The sequence below is a fragment of the Melanostigma gelatinosum genome (assembly GCF_949748355.1).
Source record: "Melanostigma gelatinosum genome assembly, chromosome: 2".
NCBI lineage: Eukaryota > Metazoa > Chordata > Actinopteri > Perciformes > Zoarcidae > Melanostigma > Melanostigma gelatinosum.
This window is the reverse complement of record NC_136635.1, coordinates 15857258-15879039: the sequence shown is the minus strand read 5'-3', so window position 1 is coordinate 15879039 and position 21782 is coordinate 15857258. Positions and strand designations below refer to the sequence as shown.

General features: G+C 42.2%; 1 protein-coding gene across 2 annotated transcripts in view; it reads left to right on the top strand.

Moving 5' to 3' along the window:
- The window catches only part of sox6 (SRY-box transcription factor 6), a 129920-nt gene that overhangs the window by 26022 nt on the left and 82116 nt on the right, over nucleotides 1-21782 (top strand). For both annotated transcript variants that reach the window (XM_079285347.1, XM_079285346.1), the window contains exons 3-5: nucleotides 761-812; nucleotides 18682-18922; nucleotides 21328-21538. In XM_079285347.1, the coding sequence (XP_079141473.1) occupies nucleotides 778-812; nucleotides 18682-18922; nucleotides 21328-21538 (487 nt within the window). In that variant the 5' untranslated portion in view covers nucleotides 761-777. The remainder of the gene's footprint in view (nucleotides 1-760; nucleotides 813-18681; nucleotides 18923-21327; nucleotides 21539-21782) is intronic.

Below are 21782 nucleotides of genomic sequence, written 5' to 3'. Positions count from 1 at the left end.
GAGATTTGAGAGACATTTCAACGACTGACAAAAGGTCCACTCCAAAATCTGTTGGTATTGCGGCTCATTTTTACCACCTAAAACTAAGCGCATGGAAGTCCTAATCAACTTCTTAATGCAACAAAAGTGCATATTATACAGACCAATAACAAAGGCCAATGGAAACCTGTTGGAAGTCATTTTTAGCCATGTGTCGCCAAAATTGTGTGGGTAATGCTTCTGAACGACCCCTACAAGTGGTGACATCATGACCACATCCCTTTGCCTCATTGACGCTGCAAGTCCCAGCCTGGGTCCATTGCGGCCGGGCTCCCAGAAGCCACAGCACCCTCGCCACACATGGGCTGCAGCTGGACCACCGTTAGCTACTCCGAACAGACCAGAGCTGCTCTGGGATCTGTGGTTACAGTGCTGGATGTCCATGTATATATCTGCACACAGCCGTGGAAAAAGACTGTATCGAGATCAGTAGGCAGAGTTTATTTGATGCAAACATATCATCAGGCTCTCAGTGCAACCCAATGTTGTATGCAAATCCACTCCCTCCACGGAAAGAGTATAATTCATGATGTCAGTTCATAAAAAAACGGAGGATGGGTTTGTAGCCATATATCTGCTTTAATTAAAGACAGGCTTTATTATAGGAAAGAGATGTATGCTCTGTGTTTTTCTTTCTTTCTTTCTTTCTCTCTCCTTTTTCGCCTTCTTGATTATCACTAATTTCATAGTGAAAATGGTTTTCTGTGATTTCTCCTGCCAGAACCCCAACTCGCTGACATGGAGGGCTTTCTTCGTAGCAGCTTTTTACTGAGGTCAGTTTCATTTCCGTTGTTGTCATTTAGGATCATAGGTCGGGCCGGGGTGGTAGCGGGCTAACGGGGGTTATGCTTTCTGACACATTGTTAGCTTTAGAATTTGTGCTGTGTGTACGTGCACATGTTTGTGTGTGTTTCTGTGTATTTGACCAATGTCAAACATGGTTTCTAACATATTTACCCAAGCTGTGTGTTATGATTGTGATTATTCAGTGTGTGGCTGACTGCCATGCTCACCCTGATAGCATCCAGAAAGCACACATCAACAAGTTAAGGGCCACATGTAGATGAGCTGTCCCCCGTGTTCTCCTTCCTCTCCCTTTCACGCCTTAAAGGACCTGCACATCAGGCTTTCTGTGTCTTTATACTGCATGCATTTGTCTGACCTCTCGCTCTCTCTCTCTCTTCTCCCCCCCCCCCCTGCCCCCTTACCAACAACCCTAATCAGGAATATTGGAATGAGGCAGTCGCTGGAATATCTGTCTTGTGATGTACTGTTGCTTCCTGTTGTGTTCCGTGTTTGTATTCAACCCACCATAAAGATTTCAATTTTTTGTCTTCACCCTTCCTGTGATTCTAATTAAAAATGTGTGCTGTCATTACACACAGAGGAAGTAAATAAGAGAGTGTATTTACCATTGGCTCTTTTCCTAGTCAGCTACCTTCTCTAGGCTCCAGTGTTGCTCCCTAATTAGGGTTGGCTCATTAGAAGCCACAGCAGCAGCATCTGCCTTTCAAAGCTGCTGTCAGCCAAACTTTACTAAAGCTAATGAAGCCTCTTTGATTTCTTTTTCAAAAGGTCACTTATTTGATTAAATTAACAGCATTTTTTTTCTCTCTCAGAACTGTTGGAGGCATTAAAAAAAAGGACAATTTGATACCATTACTCTCGCTAGTCAACATGTCCTTGAGGAATTCAAAAGGAAGATCTCTCATGCATTTCAATTTATGTTATTTGTTATCGAATTCAATCATTTAAAAGCAAGATTGAGACCCACATTCATAAGCTTCAGAAAAAAAGCAGGTTGGGCTCTGAGTTCTGACAGAATTTAAATTGTGACCAATTGTGCAGTTAATCCTGCAGAACTGTATGACTGTATGAATTATACTCGCAGGGATATTGATCATACATCTATGACCGTTTACTGAAACAGCTTCTTTTGTTAACTGTATTACATTTAACAAATCGAGGAGCCATTAATTACTTGCGTACAAATTTCATATATTTAGTATGCATTCATGAATACTGCAGTAAATAAAGAAATATGTCATGCAGAAATGTACAGTATCAGTGTCTTTCATGGCTTGGCACCAATTTATTTGGTGTGGTGTATCTGCTAGGTTTGACAGAAGTTATTCAGGCATACAGCATGTTACATTTTTGAGAGCACACTGCCTGTGCTCATTTCCGCTTTTTTTGTAATGGTACAAAGTGGATGGTAGCGTTTAACTCTCAGCACCTGTCAAAACCAGTTTGGTGGATAACTAACTGCACTAAAGATGTACTGTACACTGCAGCAATGGAAGAGGTTTGACAGAAGCACATCTCAAGTTCTGCATCCAATTTCACATTTATAAAAGAAAAATTAACGTCACCTTTGACTGTGGCTATTTCTCACCAATGTCCCTTTGTTCTTATAGCTGTGAGGAAACGCTGATTACCGTATTCTAAGTAAACACATTATTGTGCTGCTAATCCACATCCTTCTGTCAATGTCAGTTTTAATTAAAGGAGAAGCGCCAGTAGAAAGATATCACGCACACTGGCTGGATATTGGAGGCCTCAACAATCAGGCCAAGATTAAAGGCAGGCTTTGCTTCAGGGTTAGGCCTTTTGCTTGGATAAGACATGTGTCCTGGAGTGGGCTGTGGGTTGGGAGTAGGGGTGAAAGGGGAGAAAAGGATAGAAACAGAGATGGATGTATGTGGCAGTTGAGACATTCCTCCAGTGTAGAATCCCAGTGTCTTTTCCCAAGCAACTAAATTGGGTCAAAGGGGGCTTCCTTAACATGCTCGTACGTCTCTGCTCAAATGTGCAGGTGTTATTGACTTTTTATACTGTGTGTCATATCTCAGTAGCAACCCGGATGGGCCTTTCATTATTGTAATGAGTCACAACTTTGGTTTTGAGTCATACATTTAGTGAGTTTTAATAGCCATAAAAGAGCTTATCCATGGCCACTGTGAAAAATACATCAAACTCTTCAGATGTGATGGGGAAAAGTTTAAACCCCATATTTTATGTACATGTCAAAGCCTTTGTACTGTCTCCTAATAATAAGTCTGTTTTTAAAATTCCTATTATTTCTGAAACTAACGCAAAAGTTCTCTTTACCACAGTATACGATGTGCAGTGTCTTTAACAGACAGCTATTTGTGCTTGTGTTACTGTAAGCCTCACAGTTTTTCTCTTTGTTGAAAAGATGCGTTTTCATTTTAGATAAATGTTTTATATGTTTATGGAAGACATTTAACAGGTTTTTGTTTGTGTTGTGAAAGAGACCGAGCGAGAAGAAAGGGGAAGGAAGAGAGACAGAATACAGAGATGTGAACAGAGAGAGATAAGCACAGGAAGAGAGAGGGGGGGGAGAGAGATGTCTTCAGTCTCTCTACTCCCAGTGGGCAGGACCTCCCCCTACATTTCTGCCATTATTTGATGTAATGAAAGGAGAAAGTGTGTAACATTGAGCTTGTTAATTAATTTAGTCTAACAAGATGAAGATAAATGAAGCCCACTGAAGGTTGACTAGGCTAAGGGGCCCACTTAGCATTCCTACTGCCCTCGAGCTCTGGCTCTCTCTCTCTCCTGTACAATGGAGCACAGCTAATAGGTGCAGCACCGTGTTTGTACAAGCCCGCTGAGCTCTCACTCACTCAGTTTAGATCTGGACCTTTTTGACAAAATATTAAATTTCCCGCTTCTGTTTATCATATTCTCATCTCTTTGGGATATTTTAATTTCCCAACGGCTGGGCTGCATTTGTAATGCAGCTTAGTTTTGGAGCATAGATATGCAATTATCTGATTCATCTTGACATGTTAGATAAAACTCAGTTGACATACATGACTAGTGAACTGACTTTTTAAATATATGTATAGAAAATAACTGGTCAAATGTTATTACTTACATTATTCTTCTGCGGATACCTTGTAGCCTACTTGTGGATAACCAACGCACCTTTTATTATCTTCTGCTAGAGATCAGTTATATTTTATCTGAAATGGCGGAAGGTTATATAAATGGCCATTCTCTCCAGCAACTATGTGGCCCCTTCACATGAGTCTGTGACTCCCAGCCTTTCACCGTGTGAATGGTTCTTCTCTAATGCGGCTCGGGGGCTATTTGAGCGGCAAGACAGACAAAAAGCAGAAAGGCTTTTTTTTTTTTTTTTTTTACAAAGCTAGACAGTTGTCTTCATCCAGAGCCCTTACAACCAAATCAGTAGTCTATCGAGGTCCTTCCTCAGTGGACACTTTGTGCAGGATCTTCATGGCAGCACAGACTAATCATTATGGCACCCATTCTTTGCTCCCTTAGTTCTCAAGTCATCAACAATGGGTTGTTGATTGTACGGAAAACACCAGAACAATTACGTTCTCTGTTTTGGTGGCAGGGCAGCATTTTAAAGTGCAATCCTCGATAATGGCCTCATTATTGTTATTCTTGGTGCAGGCCTCCGGATAAAGAAGTAGCCGCTCGCAGTACGTCATTATTTTGTAAATTTCGATTAGCTCATCATGCTGTCTCCTGGCAAACAGAGTCATAGCTAATTAAAAGTGAGCTCGCGCTCTTGCCTGTGACTTAAAAGGCAGCACTCGATGGACTGTTATATGAAAAAAGTGGTAAAAAAAGGAGGATTAGAGCAGTTACCCTGGTAACTCCAACTTCCATCTGCGAGGGAACAATGAACTTGTGTTCCTCCGCCACCTATGCTTGAAAAAACGGAAAGCGAGGAAGTGAGTGTTATAAAAGGACAAGGCCCTTTTTTTCCAACAACAAAGTGGGATCCAGGCCTAATAGGCTCTTTGGTGCGAGTTGTTCGGCGAGCTCTCTGGGGGACAGAAGAGCAGAAAGGTCAACGTGTAATCCTAGGACAGTGAAGGTTGTACCAGGTTTTTTTTTTTACAATAGCAGGTTGTTTCCTAGATCTGTTTGTCTGGCCAAAAAACATAACCTCAAGTTTTGTCCATTTTAAAGACTTTTAAAAGAAAACAAAGGCTGCTAGTAATATGTCTGCTTGTGATGAAGCGGGTTTACATGCCCTACAGCTAAAATGTACACATTCCCTCAGCTGATTAAAAAAACACAAACAAGATGCCAAAGAGTGGGGCCAATTAGACCGAGCTGTTGGAGTTGTCTCTTGCGTCTCTTTTTACTGATACAACCAACTCTACGTTTGTCTCTGGCACCTCATCGCTGTTGGAAACAACATGAACTCTTCCATGAATCATAAAAACGCCGACATATGGTTAAACCAATACACTCATGGCTTGCATGTTTTAGCCTCTATTCGACCATCATTGAACACTCTACTGTATGTGTCTTAGTTAAAGCATTAAAACATTGAGGTGATAAATACTGATTGTCATGAGTAATGCATTTCTATAATCTTTTTATTTCAACCAGCATTCAAACAATTTTCTTAAGCATTACGAAAAGTAAGTGTTTGACGGGTTAAGAGCTGCTAAAGAGCTGCTCCTCTGAAAGGGAACACTCCTGCTCTAAAACACTGCTGAGTTATAATGATCCATGACTATGGCGGAACAGTGTGTGTTTCTCTTTGAGTTTTATGTCCCTTATTACAGCTGCAATATGTCTGCTCACATTAAGCTAATTTATGGCTGAGGCCAGCCTAACAGCAGTACAGGTTAATGAATTTGGCATTACTAATTAAACGTTATTGAGGGATGAATATGAATCCTGTGGTCTGGAGGGACGGCACAGAAAGGGGGAGGAGAGGAGAACGGGACAGAGGACTTTGCTGCCCTGTCTCTTTCCTGCACTTCTTCCTTCGGGTCGCCTTCACAATGACGAAAACATAAGAAGTGGATGTGAAGACGGCACAGCTTTGAGGTGAAATGGAGGACAGCTTTACTTCAGTGCAATGCCCCATCACAATACTTTCTCTGAATGAATGCATTTGAAAAGAAAATCATTTAGACGATTATGTATAATTCCACAGAAAGCGTTTGGGGAAAAATAAGACCACCAAAGGCTAAGACTACTTGGCCATTTGTTCTGTACTTGCTTTTCTGTATTTGCTGTGGCGTAGCAAAGTATTGCCTTGTAAAAGGATAAATGAACGGCTAACGTGATTAGACACTCTCGTGTAAACTGAGGACCATTCTGTTCGAACTGTTGTTCAGCAATTATTTCAGTCACCTCTTGAAAACAGGAATTTAAAGGCCACGTAGCATGATCTACTCAAGCAAAGAGGGATGGTAGCGACAGTGTTGATTATTGAGCCATTATTGAACAGCCATGAGACACACTCGCTCTCGGCTATGAGTGTTATATATATATATATATATATATATATATATTTTAAGTTTTTAAAATCGCTCATTTGGTTTGTGAAATAAGCTAGGACGGTTAATCAAATTGCTAATCGAAAGCAACTGTATCAGATACATAATTTTACAGTGATGATAACTTTGGATTAAAGCATAAAAGTGACTGAAATATTCAAACATCTGTTCAAATGTCTTGATTTAATCTTGTAAATGCTCCACACAGCTTCCTAGCCGGCTGTTCAAAGCGCTCTCTCTTTCAGCAAGTTTTACCTCCGATCTGGATTACAGAGACATTTTCTCTCTTATGTATTTAAAGCTTGTTATAATGTTGGTGTGATTCGTGAAGCACCAGTATTTTTTTATGTGTGTATTGTTATTGGCTGGTGTTCTACACGGTACACACACGGTTTAAATCTAATTTTTCCTGCCACTCTTTCTCTCTTCCTTCTACTCTCACTAGCGCCTCTACACTCCACGTCTGACATACTCTCCCTGAGAGCTAAGCCTTTCAATTTAGATTTCAATTATCATGTTAGTTTTGTGATTAGACTTTAGTCCTCCAGGAATCAGTCCTCTCTGCTCCTCTCTATTCCACTTCCCCTGCAATCACGTCCCATCTGATGAATTGCGCATATAATTACAGAAGTTATTGAATATGCAGATCACTGCTGACTCTTGGTGTGCGGTTCATAATGCATCAACTCTAACTGTATCAAACAAGGGTCTCTGATAAAGACCCACTCTGATAATGAGAGAGGGCCAATGTATGCTATTAGTCAGAGATAACAGACACCACAAAGGCTGAGACTCAATTAAAACAAAGCCACGCTGTAATCTGTGTACGTGCGTGTACGTGTGTGTGTGTGTGTGTGTGTGCTCTCCTAAACAGCACTCAGGCCTGTGTAGACACTTGCCACTGGGCACAGTCAGCTTTGCCATTGCAACCAGCACAATACAAACCAGACCAACATGAGGTATTTCCCCTATGTTACAGTATGTTGCTACCATCGTTTTACACCCCGTCCCATGATGCAATCCCTGGGAGCTTTTCAAGGGAGGGGAGAGAAGCACTTTACAGTCACACCCACAGGAGAGGGTTGTGGGAAATTTCGTAACTTTTGATAGCTTTTAGAGAGCTATACTAAAAACCTGGCCCACTAGCAAAGAGGAAAAAGTCTTTCATGCATTTTGCTGTTAAAATTCTGGATGGACTTGTTGCTCGCTCCTCAACAGGTCCAAAACCAATACTCGTTTTTTTCCCACATAATGCTAGTCTTACAGGGTTTCTCATCTTAAGTTTCACACACAATTGAGAATACAGGGAAACTGAAGAAAACGGCTCCTGTATTTTTAGCCTGAGCTATGGTGATGTAGCTGCCATTGATAGCTGAGTGCCATGCTGTCAGCTGGACGGCTGCCCTGCTGACACCAGAGAGGAGGGTTTATGGACTGCACAAACTCTGCACAACGTCATCGCAGACTGACATAAAATAAGCAGATCACATGTAGATTAATTTGATTCTGACGTATTTAATTGATGAAAATATTTATATATTTTAAGATTTGTAGGATAAAGTGACAGATTCTTTACACAGGGGAGTTGAAAAACGTAAATGTGTAGCAAGTGAGGAAACATGAGGGTTGTCAGCGATACGCCACTTTTTAACTTCAGAATCATAAATCCTGAAGCTCTCCTTGGTGCTTTCACTCTTGTGCATGTGTTTTGATATTTGCAATATTTGTGTTGTCACACCATCTGCATTTCTTTTAATCTTTTAATCACTTTTAACCAAGTCAATATGATATTCTTATAGTATATCCTGCATAGCATTTATTTTGCACACACATACATGTATGCATCTACATTCATTAAACCTTGCTTTATATGCAAGAGATCATACAGATATGATGCTTACGTGTGTACTTGACAGCATTTGTTAAGATACTCCTAGGACCTTTTTGACCACACCCAACTAGTTGATTATTTCATGCAAAACATCTTGTGCCTCTTACCACCTCTCTTCTGATTGGCCATTACTGTTTGCTGTCTGTGGAATTACTTTTGCTGTAAGTGCTGCTGACTATGGTCCTACGACTAAAGTAACCTTTATTTCACATCTTTTTGCAACCGAAGAAGTTGCTTTTTAGTCGGAGCCTTTTCTCTACAGTGATGAGTTCACCTTGGCTACACACACACCTGACTCCACTTCTTGGTAAGCCTGGAGTCAAGAGTGACATTTCTTTTCCACATTGTTAGTTTGGGTATACATTTTCCTCACTATATTTGGTTATTTAATGAGTAATATTTTTTTGTAACTTTCCCAAATGTGTTTATTTCCATTGAACTGAATCCTTGAAAAAGCTTAAAACGGTATTAAAACCAAGGCAATAATCCGGTATGTTTTGAAAATCTTTTGTTGCCCCACATCCTTTGAAAGCATGGTTGGTGCTGGATCTTTTTGACTGTCATGGCTGTCTGTTATAATTAAGACTCAGTGCAAGATTTCAGCACATGTGTATTATTACGTTCATAGGATTGAACACTTTCACACCAACTGTTAGCTTAACAGGAGGTCAAAAAGGTGACTTAAACTTTGTTAAGGGGCTTACATTGGAGATCACATAGCATGAAAGTGGCTGACTAATGGGCCTAGACACGAACAGAAAATACAGTTTAGGGACTGTGCTCGTGTTCAACGTTAAATGCCTGGTCTGTAAAGTAAAAAAATAAATAAAACTAAAGGGCATGGTTTTCCTAAATGGCCAATGAGATTTGGCTGCCCTTTACTGTAAAAAGTGTGTCGCAAGTGCAGTGACCTTTGTCAAGTTCCAGCTATTGTTTGCAGATTGGTTACATACTCTACAGGCTGTGAAAGACACATCTGCTACCTTCAGCTCAGTGGAGAGCAGATAGACTGTCAGGGTTGAGGGTTAGGGTTGTGTGTGTGTGTGTGTGTGTGTGGGGGGGGGGGGGGGGGGGGTAGGTGGGGTCCTCGGCTACCCGGTCACACAGCTACAGTCCCTATCTTCTTATCAAATATTTGTCTGGCCTTCACTCCCTATTTGCCTTCTATTATGTTTGCTTTTTCTATTGAAATCTATCTTAGGTTGATTGATACAGTTGAGTTGTTTCTGTCTGTTTTGCATTAATCTAGGTGTGTACATTTTACACAATTAATTAATTTTTATACTGTACTTAAAATGTATGTTCATAGATATTTGATGCTGATCTGGATATGTTCCACATCATTTAAATTTGTTAGGATTTTGAAATTGCACATCAGGAATTTGATACCATGTGAGTTTGAAATCACAGAAAATTCCCTTTACATTTTTTTCATCAAATATAAAACCATATTTGTTTCATGTGTTTTTGATTGATTTCCCGATTGAGATTCAAAGGGTGGTCATAAATGTTTCAGGACAAAGGGTCTCTTTGTGTGAATGGGGCCCCAGTTGAAATGGAGGAGTAGTTTGAGATTACCAGATTATTTCCTACTTGCCCAGCGAGTGAGGCGAGCCGCAGCCCTGCGCCGTGCTGTGCTGAGGCTGAGCATAATGAGTGTGGTGGCAGGGAACCACAACAGAGGCTGCCTGAGAACCAGAGGCCCATGGCCCACAGCCAAACACACACACACAAATCCTGCCGCACACTTGTGGCTTTTTAAGAAAGCAATTTGGTTAATGATTTCATTTTGAAGCACTGTCATGATGCATTGTGTCCCCTGGGTGAGCCAGCAAAAGGAGAAAGGAGAAACTAACACAGAGGAAAAGGTAGTAGTAAACACCAGCTTGCCCTCGACAACCACAGAGAAAAATAACATGCAACCGACCGAGTGTAATGTGGCATTTGTTGTGAACACAGCAAAAAAAACCACTTGGGTAATAGGTTGTGGTATGTATATCACTTGTGGCTCCTGCTTCTTTTGATGCATTGCTCTGGACGAATGCAGAAAAGAGTAGAAGCACAGTGTAAGTAAGGGTCGTGGTTAGCAGCATAGACTGCTGAGGCATTTTGAGTTCTAGTCCGTGTCTAATCCACTACAGTGCCCGCTTCCCTGGAGTGGAACTACAGCACATCTTTCTGTTCAACCATGTCTGTCAGCTCTCTGATTTTATTAGGGCTATGTTTCACATTCATTTACTCAGGTTCTCTCAGTGCCGGCCAATGAATGAAACCATCTTAGCATTGCTAAAACAGCAGCTTGTACATGTCTTCTGTGAACCAAATTTTTGGGCAATTACTCAGATCAATGGCTGGGGTTTCTGGTGTTGCTCTTCAGATATCATTTTTCTCCAGTTTCTCTCTCCCCTTTTTTTTATCAGCCGTCAATCACTCATGGTAACTTTTAACCACCTCCAAACAGGGCTGGGTGCCAGACATTCATTTAGACCTTTCTTTTTTGCTCGGCTTCTTCCTGTCTGACCTGTCAGAATGTAACACACTGTTGACCATGCTTTCTATTCAGCACTGGCAAATTAATTGGTTTCAGTGGTTTAAATCAGCAATCAATGTCAGTTTCCCAACATAATAAGCCTTAATCATAAATCTTTGAGGTGTGGCTTGCCTGACCCCTATTCATCATGGCTCTGCTAGATGGCCTCATCTGGGTGGAGCAAATTAACTACCCCTGTTTTGATTTTCCAATTGATGTGTTACATGAAACGTGGCTACTCTCTCCCCTCCCCGGTTCTATCCCAACCCTTCTTCTCCTCACAGTCCTTAAAAAATGAAACACAAGGGCCCAAAGACAAAGAGGGAAAAGAAGTCCAGTTGTCACAAGGGGAGACACAGTTGTGTGTGCCTTGTGAGAGTGCCCAATGAATACCATTCATTTATTCAGACAGAGAGAAAAAAATAGCAGAAAAGAAGAAAAAAAACTCTAAAGAATTCGAGGTGGGTCTAACTGTAGCTAATAAGCTGTTGTCCTCACAGCCCCTATAGAACAGCAATAGAGCAGTTTAATTACAACAGCGTTGAAGATGATTTCAAAATGTTTTCCCCAGCTACGGAAATCTATTTGAGATGACAATGAGATTGCGTTTATTTTCAGTAGACATTTCGACTTTGTCAATTTGGTGACCAGCAATTGTGAAGCATTCTACATCAGGGAAAAAGACAGGAGCAAGGATAGTGATGGAGAAAGTGGGACACTGTGTGTCGACATTTCAGATGTCTAAGCCAACTGCAGTCGTACCAACCCCACTAATGCTGCCAATGATGACATCATGATGGCAAGACCAAAGACTGAGGCCCATAGTTCACTGCCGTACAAAACAATAACCCCCCCCCCCTATTTTCATAAACCATTCACGGTCCCAAGTGCCCATGCTTTAACTGCTCCCTGCTAAATTTCTCCTTCATAATTAGCTATTGTCCTTGAGTATTTGGCCAAAAGTCTATTTTTTTGTTCCTCAAATGCCTTGCTTTCCCTCCCTTTTGAGCTGTCTATGCTCCCTACAGACTTATTGTGCATCTCTTTGGTAACTTGGGATGCGTCTCTTCACTTGTTTGGCACCCCCCCGCCAGCTTCTCAACTCACTTTTCTGGCAACTGTGAGAGATGTTACACTCGATTTGTTGAAGTGCAGCCATTTGCTGCAGACTCTCCAGTGCACAGAAGAAGTTATCTTTATAACTGACAGAATGGACCTTGCCTGAATAGTGCTTTGTTTACTGTTTAACAAAAAGGGGGCCCCACTCTATATTTCATCTGTCACCGTTGCTTTTCTTTCCTTCAACAATGCTCGATTGTTTCAATGAAAATTCAGGTTCCATGAACAGAAGAATTCTGTATTATTATGATCCTGCCAAATTCCGATCTCTGTTTTCCTTGTCCTGCTCACAAAGGGCTCATAACTTACTGTCAACTATGAGGCCACAAAGCTCCACTGTTGCTCAGCAAATAGGGTTGTGTTGGTTGATGGCTTGACTTGCTGTGAGGTTTGCTTAAGTGCAGCAGCAGCAGCAGCAGCAACAGAAGGCTCTTTGGGAACCCCGTCCCCCAGTAGGCCCACAGAAAATGAGCAAGTAAAAGAAAGAGAGGTAAAACAACAATCTTTTCTTGTCTCAGTATTATATTTTTCTCCACCCAGGAATGGAAACAGTTTGTCTGGTGAAGGAGACTGCTGAAACTTGTTGTCCTGATACTGTTAGTGTCTTCTGTTGAGTGTGTTTTGACTCTCAACATCCAGTATTCTCCTCTTCTAGTGGATCATTTCTGCTAAAGAATGATGCAAGTCCAGAGAAAATGTTTTTTGGACGGCCAACCTTCATTTGTGAAAGCATACGCATGAGTGAACTTGTGTGTGTCCTGGGGAACTGAGAGGCTGTTATGCCATCCAGCTCTGAGCTTGTGTCCTGGGATCAGGAAAAGGGCCAAAGGCACAGGGGACCTAAGAAGAAGAAGAAGGAAGCAGAGGAGGAGGTAGAAGAGGAGGGGGCACTGAGGGATTCAGTGTGTGAGTGCTCATCGACCCTTCCTGAGTAGACAGACAGGGACACTTAAGCACTCTCACACCTGCATCTGCCTTTGCCTTGCGTGGGGGGCAAGGACACCAACCAGGCTGTCATGGCAGCTGCACAAGTGTTTAAAGTGAGATACACGGGAGTTCCTCTAGCAGCATATTATTGCAAATAATCTACCCTGCAAAGTAATTATCAAGGCTCTGCTCAATATGTAAAGTGTGCACTTCAGGTGGCTTGCTTAATTTGCTCTGGGTGGCTATCATTTCAGTGTGGATTTTAGCTGTGGTAACCGTGGTGGTTTCTAATAGAGAAGGCATCAGGAGAGAGTGTGAAGTGAGGATGAAGTGCCGCCGTAATTGAGTTGACTTTTTGCAAAGGAAGGTCAACAATAATGGAAGAACAATTTAAACAAATTCATTTAGACAACTCTCCAGTCCCAGTAGAGTACGTTACCTTTTTTGGAAAATCTGTATTTTCTCAACCATTTACTATATTTTAACATCATTATCTGTAATTGCTTTTTCAATTTAAATCAATTTTGTATCACTTATAAAAATTCTAGCATGACTTTTTTCTGATTTACCTGTATTTAATTCTGTAAGAATAACACAATAGACAAACGTATGTGTGTGTGTGTGTGTGTGTGTGGAAAAAGAGGCTAACCGTGAGCAGTATACAGCCCGTGTTACGAGTTGATTATGTATCCAGAAACCTGGCTGCTGCACAGCATGGCACAATCACAATGGAGGGTGATAATTTAATTGTGCTAAACGGTGGATTCCGTGTCAATGCTCCTCCAGCTGGGAGCTGTCAGGTAGTAATATCTCATTATGGCAGGTGAAGAACCCAGAGGAACCCTACCATGACACCTGTTAGAACAGGAGGAACCCCTGAAGGGAAACACACACGGATGATGTTTTCTCTTTGACTTTCTCTCACACATATACACGCAGGCCCCCGAACTATTTTCTTTAGCTGCTTCCACTTACTACAAAAGATAACAACTGTTATTCAATTCATTTTCAAGATTATGCTTTTGTTTGGAAATTGATTGAATTGAACAATGTCACAGTTTTTAAAAATGATCTTTTAACAACAGGTTCATAGTTTGGTTTACATATTTAACAGCTACTACAGTTCAATAGAGTGACAAACAAACAGACAGGACAGAGCAGTCATATAGCACCATATATTTGTTAATTGGCTCAATTAAAAGATCAGTCAGACACCTCAAGTGTTCTCTTTTATGCTTGAAGACAGTTGGGAAACGTAAACACTTCAATATACCTTTACTTATATGAATAAACATCTTTAGTATGTTTTATGTTTTTTTTTAAACATAAACATTCGCTGTGCATGTTTGTATTACATGCATGCTGTGCACACACGTCACATATCTTACTATAAAGCAAGGAATCACTGTTGTGTGTGTGTGTCCACATATCTCGAGAACCGCTCATCCAAGCTGATTCTCACTTGGCCGGCGTTTGTCAGCGAACTAAGTTAGCAATTGCACTTTGTTTAGCTAATGTTAGCCAGCAATATCTCTGTTGAGATGTCATCTATTCATTTTGAGATGAAAAATTCTCATTACAGTGTTAAAAAATATACAGGGATCTGCAGAGTTGGTGAATCTCTGTCATGACTTATGTCTATGCTAGCTAATAATACAGGCTAGATGGCTAATATGACTGTAAATCACTGAGGCAAACTGCAACGCATTAGCATACGGTGAAGTCCTAGTTTGGCTGAAGGATATTTACCCAACTCTGACAGGCCATATCATTGAGTCCAGCCAGTTATAGTCAGAGCTGTTAATAAATTGGTCACAATTGCAGTCTGGTTAGCAATAATAGTTTGGTCATGTATCATGATGTGGTATCTTGAGTTGCGCTAAATGCAGCTGCTGAGCAGAGCCATTAGCTGGTTGGAGACCAATTACAAGGAAAACCAATATGCCCACATTTAGATAAAAAGCATCTGTCAACATCAATGTGTGTTTTATTTTGTGGAAGCATTTTTCAATCAAAGGTGAAACATCACAGTTAGGATGGGTTATGGTGGAACTTGCCATTCCTGCCTTATTAACTTCAATAGAAGTGTCACCAAAGTCTGGCACCTTTGAAACGCTTGTAATTTGAACGCTTTCACGTGATAATGACCCTTCCTTCTTTTATGGTTTCCTTTGGGCGAAGTAATTAAACAATCTTTTTCAATCAATTATTAAATTGATTTCATTTTCTCTGTATTTGTCTACGCCTGTGAAGGAATGAAGTGTAATTTCTACACCCTGTTGGGACTTGTGATCAAAACTTGAAGGTGCAAGACATCAGAAGTGAGACATGCATGTGGGGGGGTTGGGGTGATGGGGGAGATGGTGTGGAGTTACTTATAACTATTGTCTATAAAAGGTCAACAGTGTGACAGAGCAGATTCAGTGGGTGAACCTCAGTCGGACCCTTTTACGATGAAATGAGAAATGGGATAGCCGAGGACACACGGCCCCTCAGTCACAAGATGAGCAGTGCACAACACGCCCACACAACCAATTAAGCGGAGGCTGTTTTGCACGATGATGAAACATTATCGCAGGGAACAATTCATGACTCAAAGCATTCCAGGCCATATGAGCCCGCGGCTGGGGAACTTAAGTCCTAATCCTTCAAATGTGTGTAATATTGTCAGCTATATATAGGCCAGTTCTCTTTTCGAACTCCCCTCGCTCGTCTCTGCCTCAAGTCTTCAAAGTCACTGGGGCTTTGTCTGTCAGATAGTAGGCAGGAGGCAACATTTCATGCACTTATTGATTACTTTGGTTTGTTAGATGTCTGTTGTTGTTGTGTAATCAAGCATGAGGGAGGGCAGGCTGTCAAGGATTCATGAGTTGCCTCATCAGTTCACCATTTCTTCACAATTTGGTTTGCACATTTTGGGCTTATTTTGCAGAGAAACTGATTCAATTATTAACGTGGGTAAAGTTATTTCAACAACACCAGAATACACTGTAGTTGTACAAGCAGGGCTGTTTTGCTGATTTTATTTTGCAAGCAGGGACGACAAGGCTGCGAACAGTGTAGTTCTGTGAGAAAATGTGATTGAATTTTACATGCATCGTACCCACATTCAGCCAAATTCTCCTTATTTTCAACCTCGTCAAATTGTTGTATCTATGCTGATCTATTGCACACAAACCCCTTTTGATCTCAGCACTGTGTGATCCCCGCACCAAATGTGAGAAATAAAATACCGTATGGTTGCCCTCAGATATTTTCAGAGAATTACTGCCACGCTTCCCCTTTTCCCTTTCAATAATATGAGGTAGTATTGTATGGGGCTTGTCGGAGGTGGGGGTGGGGCAGAGGTGGGGGGGGGGGGTTCTCCGCACTCTTAAGCTGCCTGAGCGCAGCCCTCCCAGCACTGCTAATAAATTATTAACTCCTGCTGACAAATACTGTTATGGAGCCTGCCGCAGATCTGTTGCATTCTTTAACAAGATTGCTGTAGACACATGTTACAGGAGGATGGAGTCTCCATCGCTCCCTCTCTCCTTTTCTCTCTCCGTAACCCCTTCTCTCGCTCACGCCTCAGCAGTTTGACTGATGGCTGGAGACCAAAGTAAAAGTGCCTGAGAGACTGAATATTTTAGTGGTAAAATAATACCACTTGATTTACTGTGTAATACAAAAGCAGTGCTTTGTTTCACTCTCACACTCCATTGAGGACGAGGTGCTTGTTGCTCTCGAGACTTGGGCTTTTTGGGTGCATGAATAAAAAATACATCAGAACTATGAGCCCGAACCGCTCCCACCACACACCCACCCACACACTACTACTGCCTGTTCTACTTGCGTGATCAGAACTTTGTTCTGACTTTTGATTGTTCAATTAACAGTACTTGATTTCTATTTGATATAATTACAGGAAACAATTTAATGGCTGATTAAAATTGGGTAAAGGCTCAGACGCTAAAAGACAGGAGAGACAGGCAGGCACGGGTCTCACTCTCCTGCCTTGACATCTACCTGATATACTGGGTTTGTTTGTACAGCTGCTGAGACATATGAGATTAATTTAGACGGATCTGTGACTGTGCCGGTGTGTATGAGTGAATGAGAGGGAGTGTAGTAATGCATAGTGACTGTTTTATTTGGATATACCAGTGCATGTTTCTGAATGATAATTCAATACAGTGCAAATTCATCTGCGTTACTAATCTAGAATAAATGTCAAGAAAATCGGTATTCTGCTCCAACTACAAACTCTTCTTAATCAAGACTAAAACATTTCTATTTATTATGGATTTGCAAGTCTTTTATCATCGTATCTCTCACAATTATATTTGTGGTCATTTTATATTTCACCTTTTTCGAATTTTGTTGTATTTTTCTTCATATTTTCTGTCTTTTTAAAAGTTGCTTCATGCATTTAGTAAAGCAGTTTGTTTTTGAAAGGTGCTATATCATACATATGAGGTGCACATGGACAATACACCTCATTTGACAGACTTCCTTGCATAAAACCAATAACTATTAGACCCAAAGACCTTGTTCATAAAAGCCCTTTAGAAATGGAACATATCTTTCCCTATCTCTCTGTGCTTGACTCTCAGCAGAAAGCGCAAGGACACCATCACACCACAGCCTGCCTCAACCTTGAGAGCCCCCCCCCCCTCTCAAACCCCCCAGGCAAAAGTGAGGGTGGAACTAAAGTGCTGTCACACTGACCCCTGTGGATAGAGCAGGAGAATGGGGCAGGTGGTGATCAGTGATCAAATATAGTACAAGAAGTACCCTGAGAATTTTGTCACATACAAACATAGAACCATACCTTCACAACCCCAATTTGTCTTTTTCTCACACACACAGACATACACCCTCAAGAGAAGACGGATCCTTAAGTAATGGTCAACGTCCTTTAGTTGAGATAAATAAGCAGGGAAAGGCAGATTAGGAGTTAAATATACTCCAGCTCCTTCTCTCCACTTCACATCAGTAGGAAGGCCATATTATCCCCTTTTTAATTTAATACCAAATGCATAATTCGATTTGCTTTTCTCAGTGTTTAATTTGGATATCGGTGGAATCGGTTGTATAATTTCTGCACCAAAAAGAGTTGGGTTGTAAAAGGAATGAGTTTCCTTTGCACCTGATATGTCAAGTACAATATTCACTGTAATATTCATGGGAGCATGTGAGAGATTTGTGAATTTAGTCCTCCACTGTTACAGTAGTTTAATATTTAAGCTGCTTAAGTGGGATTTGGCGGCCCGAGGGAACACTGTCACAGCTAAATGTTAACAGTTTCCTAATTTGACGAGTGGTAACAAAAGAAGATGAGGCTGGTTTTTGTTTGCGTTTGAAATTTACTCGCACAAGGAAAATTATAAAAATGTTGAAGGACAAAACCAAATCAAATCAACTTATGAATAATAAAAAGAAGATTAACACAGGAAATAGCAACCTTGTTTTACATCTCTGCGTACAGTAGAAGGAGTTAACGTATTTGTGAGGTTTTTACTTTATATCTGGATGATAGCCCCACTGCCTGGCTGACCTACTGCCTAAGTTACTGTTTGGGCCAAGACCCAAGCAGGCACAGTTCCAGCCCAAGATCAAGCCATCCATCTGCATTAAACAAAGGATTAGGGACCCCACTGCCTGCTCCAAACTCCACAGTCCAGAGCAGCTACAGGCGACGGACAGGTGTAGCATTCAATCCATGCCTTATCTGCTCAGGTGCACCACATTCAATCCCAGTTACAGCCATGCACAATGACTTGAACATAACCGCAAGGGGTCCATGAAATACTCAAAGACACTGCATTCCTTTTCATGTACTGCTGATAAACCTTTCCTGACTCTGTTCTCCACTTCCTGCTCCACAGCAGAGTCATGTCTTCAAAGCAAGCCACGTCTCCTTTTGCCTCTGTGGTCGATGGGGATGATGCCATGAGTCAGGAGCACTTGTCTTGGGAGAAAGAGGAGAGCGCTGAGGCCCATGGCACACCACAGCTGCCCCTGCACAGCCTGCTCCATGGAAAAACCCATCCTGATGAAATGCAGCAGCTCAGCAGCGTGCCGCCAGAGAGCGATTGGGACAGCCTGGTGTCAGCCCAACAGCGCATGGTGAGCCATGTCAATACTCTACATACACACGTAAACCTTTGTCCTTCTTATTTGATGCCTCTCTGGTGAGGATGGAATAAAAGAAAACCGTTAATAGTTGGGGGATACTTTCAAGTGTGCCGTACTGTTTTACTCTCTTCTCTTGGGGATTAAACATCCTGGCTCAGAAGTCACCTATTGTTCCTGGCTTATATGAAGAAGCTCAGGCGATATTCTATCCCTAGCGCCATCCCCCTGGTTCCTTGCCGCTGTGAAACCTCTGGCAGAGCTGCCTATCCGAAGACCCCAGCATCCCAAACACCAAACCATCAGCTAATATTACGTTAAACGGAGGACCTCTAACTTTCCCTTTTAATAATGTGGATGGCTCATAAAATTGCATCATGACCAATGGAAGACCATGATGCGTTCTTGCTGCTATGAAAGAAACACGTCTTGTTCTTGGTGCACGCGTTTTTCTTGTGTATGAGTCACATCTGCAGCCAGATCCCAGATGCTGTACATTCCAAGTGCGGAGCTGCTTAGATGTGAGGGGAGCAAAGAAGAGCACAGGCACTTGTGGGCTATAGACATGGGAGGCAGGTGGTTGTCTGTAACAGACGGGTCTGTGGTAAAGAGACCCTGAGGGCCTCTGAAGTAGCTGCGCAGTTGGCCACTGAGACCCTCAACACCTCAGCATTGCAGCACAACGCACACGAAAACCAGACTCATGAATAAGCTCTGTAGCAGACTGCTCCGCATGATGCTGGGGTGTGCGTGCCAGCGGTGTAGGTAATTGACAGGCAAAGGTTTACTCAGGTGTTGTCTTCATTTGTCGCACATTATACAAAAATATCTAATTGATCAATTACACATACTATAATGCTCCTAATGATTATTTGTATGTTGCTTCGGTAAAATAGTGTTTACAGAGTGATTTACAAATTTGCCAGCACAAATGTCAATGACAGTCTCGTCATATCGCTCCTAAATGATGGAAAAATACAAAGAACAAACAGAAATCCTCTAAAGAGTAAGTGAGAGGAAGGATGCAAAAAGGAAAGGTAAAAAGGAGGACGACAAGGAGAGATGGAGACAAGAAAAAGGGAAGACATAAGGCGAAAGGACTGAGAGCGTTGCCTTTGCTGATTATCTGACTCCACTGCTGTGCCATGCGTCTGTGTGGGCTGTGCCCTGAACCTTTGCCAGCTGATTAACCCAGCACTGCTCCACTCCCCTCAAGCACTCTCCACTGTCTCTGCCACACTGCATAATCATCCAACACAGGGCTGGGAGGTGCAGAGTAGGCCGGTAGGTCGTGCCACCCTGGTGCTTGGTACCAGACCACCCTTCACACCACTGCAACTCTGCCCGGAGCACCGACATGCAACGCAGGGATGAGAAATTGGCACTGACAACATTCCTGGCCTGTTTACGGCATTCCTGTCTTTTTATTTCGGATTGTCAGGGGCTCCAGACATGGTTCTATCATTCAACCCTGCCGTATTATACGCCGTTATCACACTGCTGTTGATTAAAGCTCAGTTTTCCATGACATGCCTGCAGTATGGGTTGGCTACAGACGTGTGCCATGTTTATTCCCCTCACTACGAAGCCCAAAGTTTAAATCAGAGCTAACTGTTCCCCCGTTAAAGGCTGCAAACTCCTGGCTGCTTAGCCACCTTCTGCTTTCTCAGACTCCACAAACCATAATTAACGCCACCTCCTGTCAGACGCAACCTTCGCCATGGTCTGTGTGCTGACTATACACTCCCTTGTGCAGAGTATTCTCTTCCCCCTCAAGCTCTCTCCCATTCTTCTCCCCATTTCCTTCACGTCTCTGTTTGTGCACAGGGAGCACTCAGCCAGTCAGCCACAGACAGGACCCTCAGTTAAATACTAAACCATACACAGGTGGGACTGAAAAACAACAACAGCTCGAGACAGGACGCAGATTTACGATGGCTCAAGGCACTCAGCTGAGAATAGGTCTCCACTAGAAAATGAACAAATTACACCGCAGTCACCCTAACACAAATGCACACTCCAAAGCAATTTGAGGAATTACAGTTGGGAGGTTACTCTGTGTAGTCTCTGCAGATGAAAAGTAAAGAGCACATTATGGATATGCCCTATGAAAGTGTACCTCGTCATTACATCTCAGTTTTTTCACTTGTCATATCTCATTTACCGGCAAAGCCATCTCTGTTGGCGACACAAAAGTTGCCGTCTGAAAGCCAGAGAGGAGCTATTTGACACGGCCAAATCGCCTCTGAGCTGCAAAACAAAACTAGCAATCACTGCATTTGAATGAAAAGCTGTCAAAAACCTCAATGGAGCCCTGACAGAATACAGAAACATGCTCGTCCTTTAATACAAATACCATCTCTCGTTGCCACTCCTCCCTTCTTTTGTTTGTCTTACAGGAATCTGACAGCAATAAAGTATGTTCCCTGTACTCCTTCCGGAACAATTCCACTTCCCCACACAAGCCGGAGGAGGGGGCCCGGGAGCGAAGTGACCTGCTGAGCGGATCAGCGTTTGGAACTCCGGAGCGCCGCAAAGGAAGCCTGGCAGACGTAGTGGACACGCTGAAGCAGAAGAAACTGGAGGAGATGACAAAGACAGAGCAAGACGGTATGAATCCCTGTGTGTCCGTCTGTGTGTGTGTGTGTGTGCGTGTGTGTGTGTGTGTACGGGCGTAGGAATAACCTTTTCCTCCTAACTGCGCCTGATCTTCCCAATTGTTTCCCCTTTCTTTCTCATCATTTTCTAACTTCCTGACTGTCCGCCTCTTCTCTCTTTTGTCTCTCCGTCTCGTACACTAATGTGGGTACACACACAAGCTGTGAACACTGACGTCACAGTGTTTCCAGTTTGT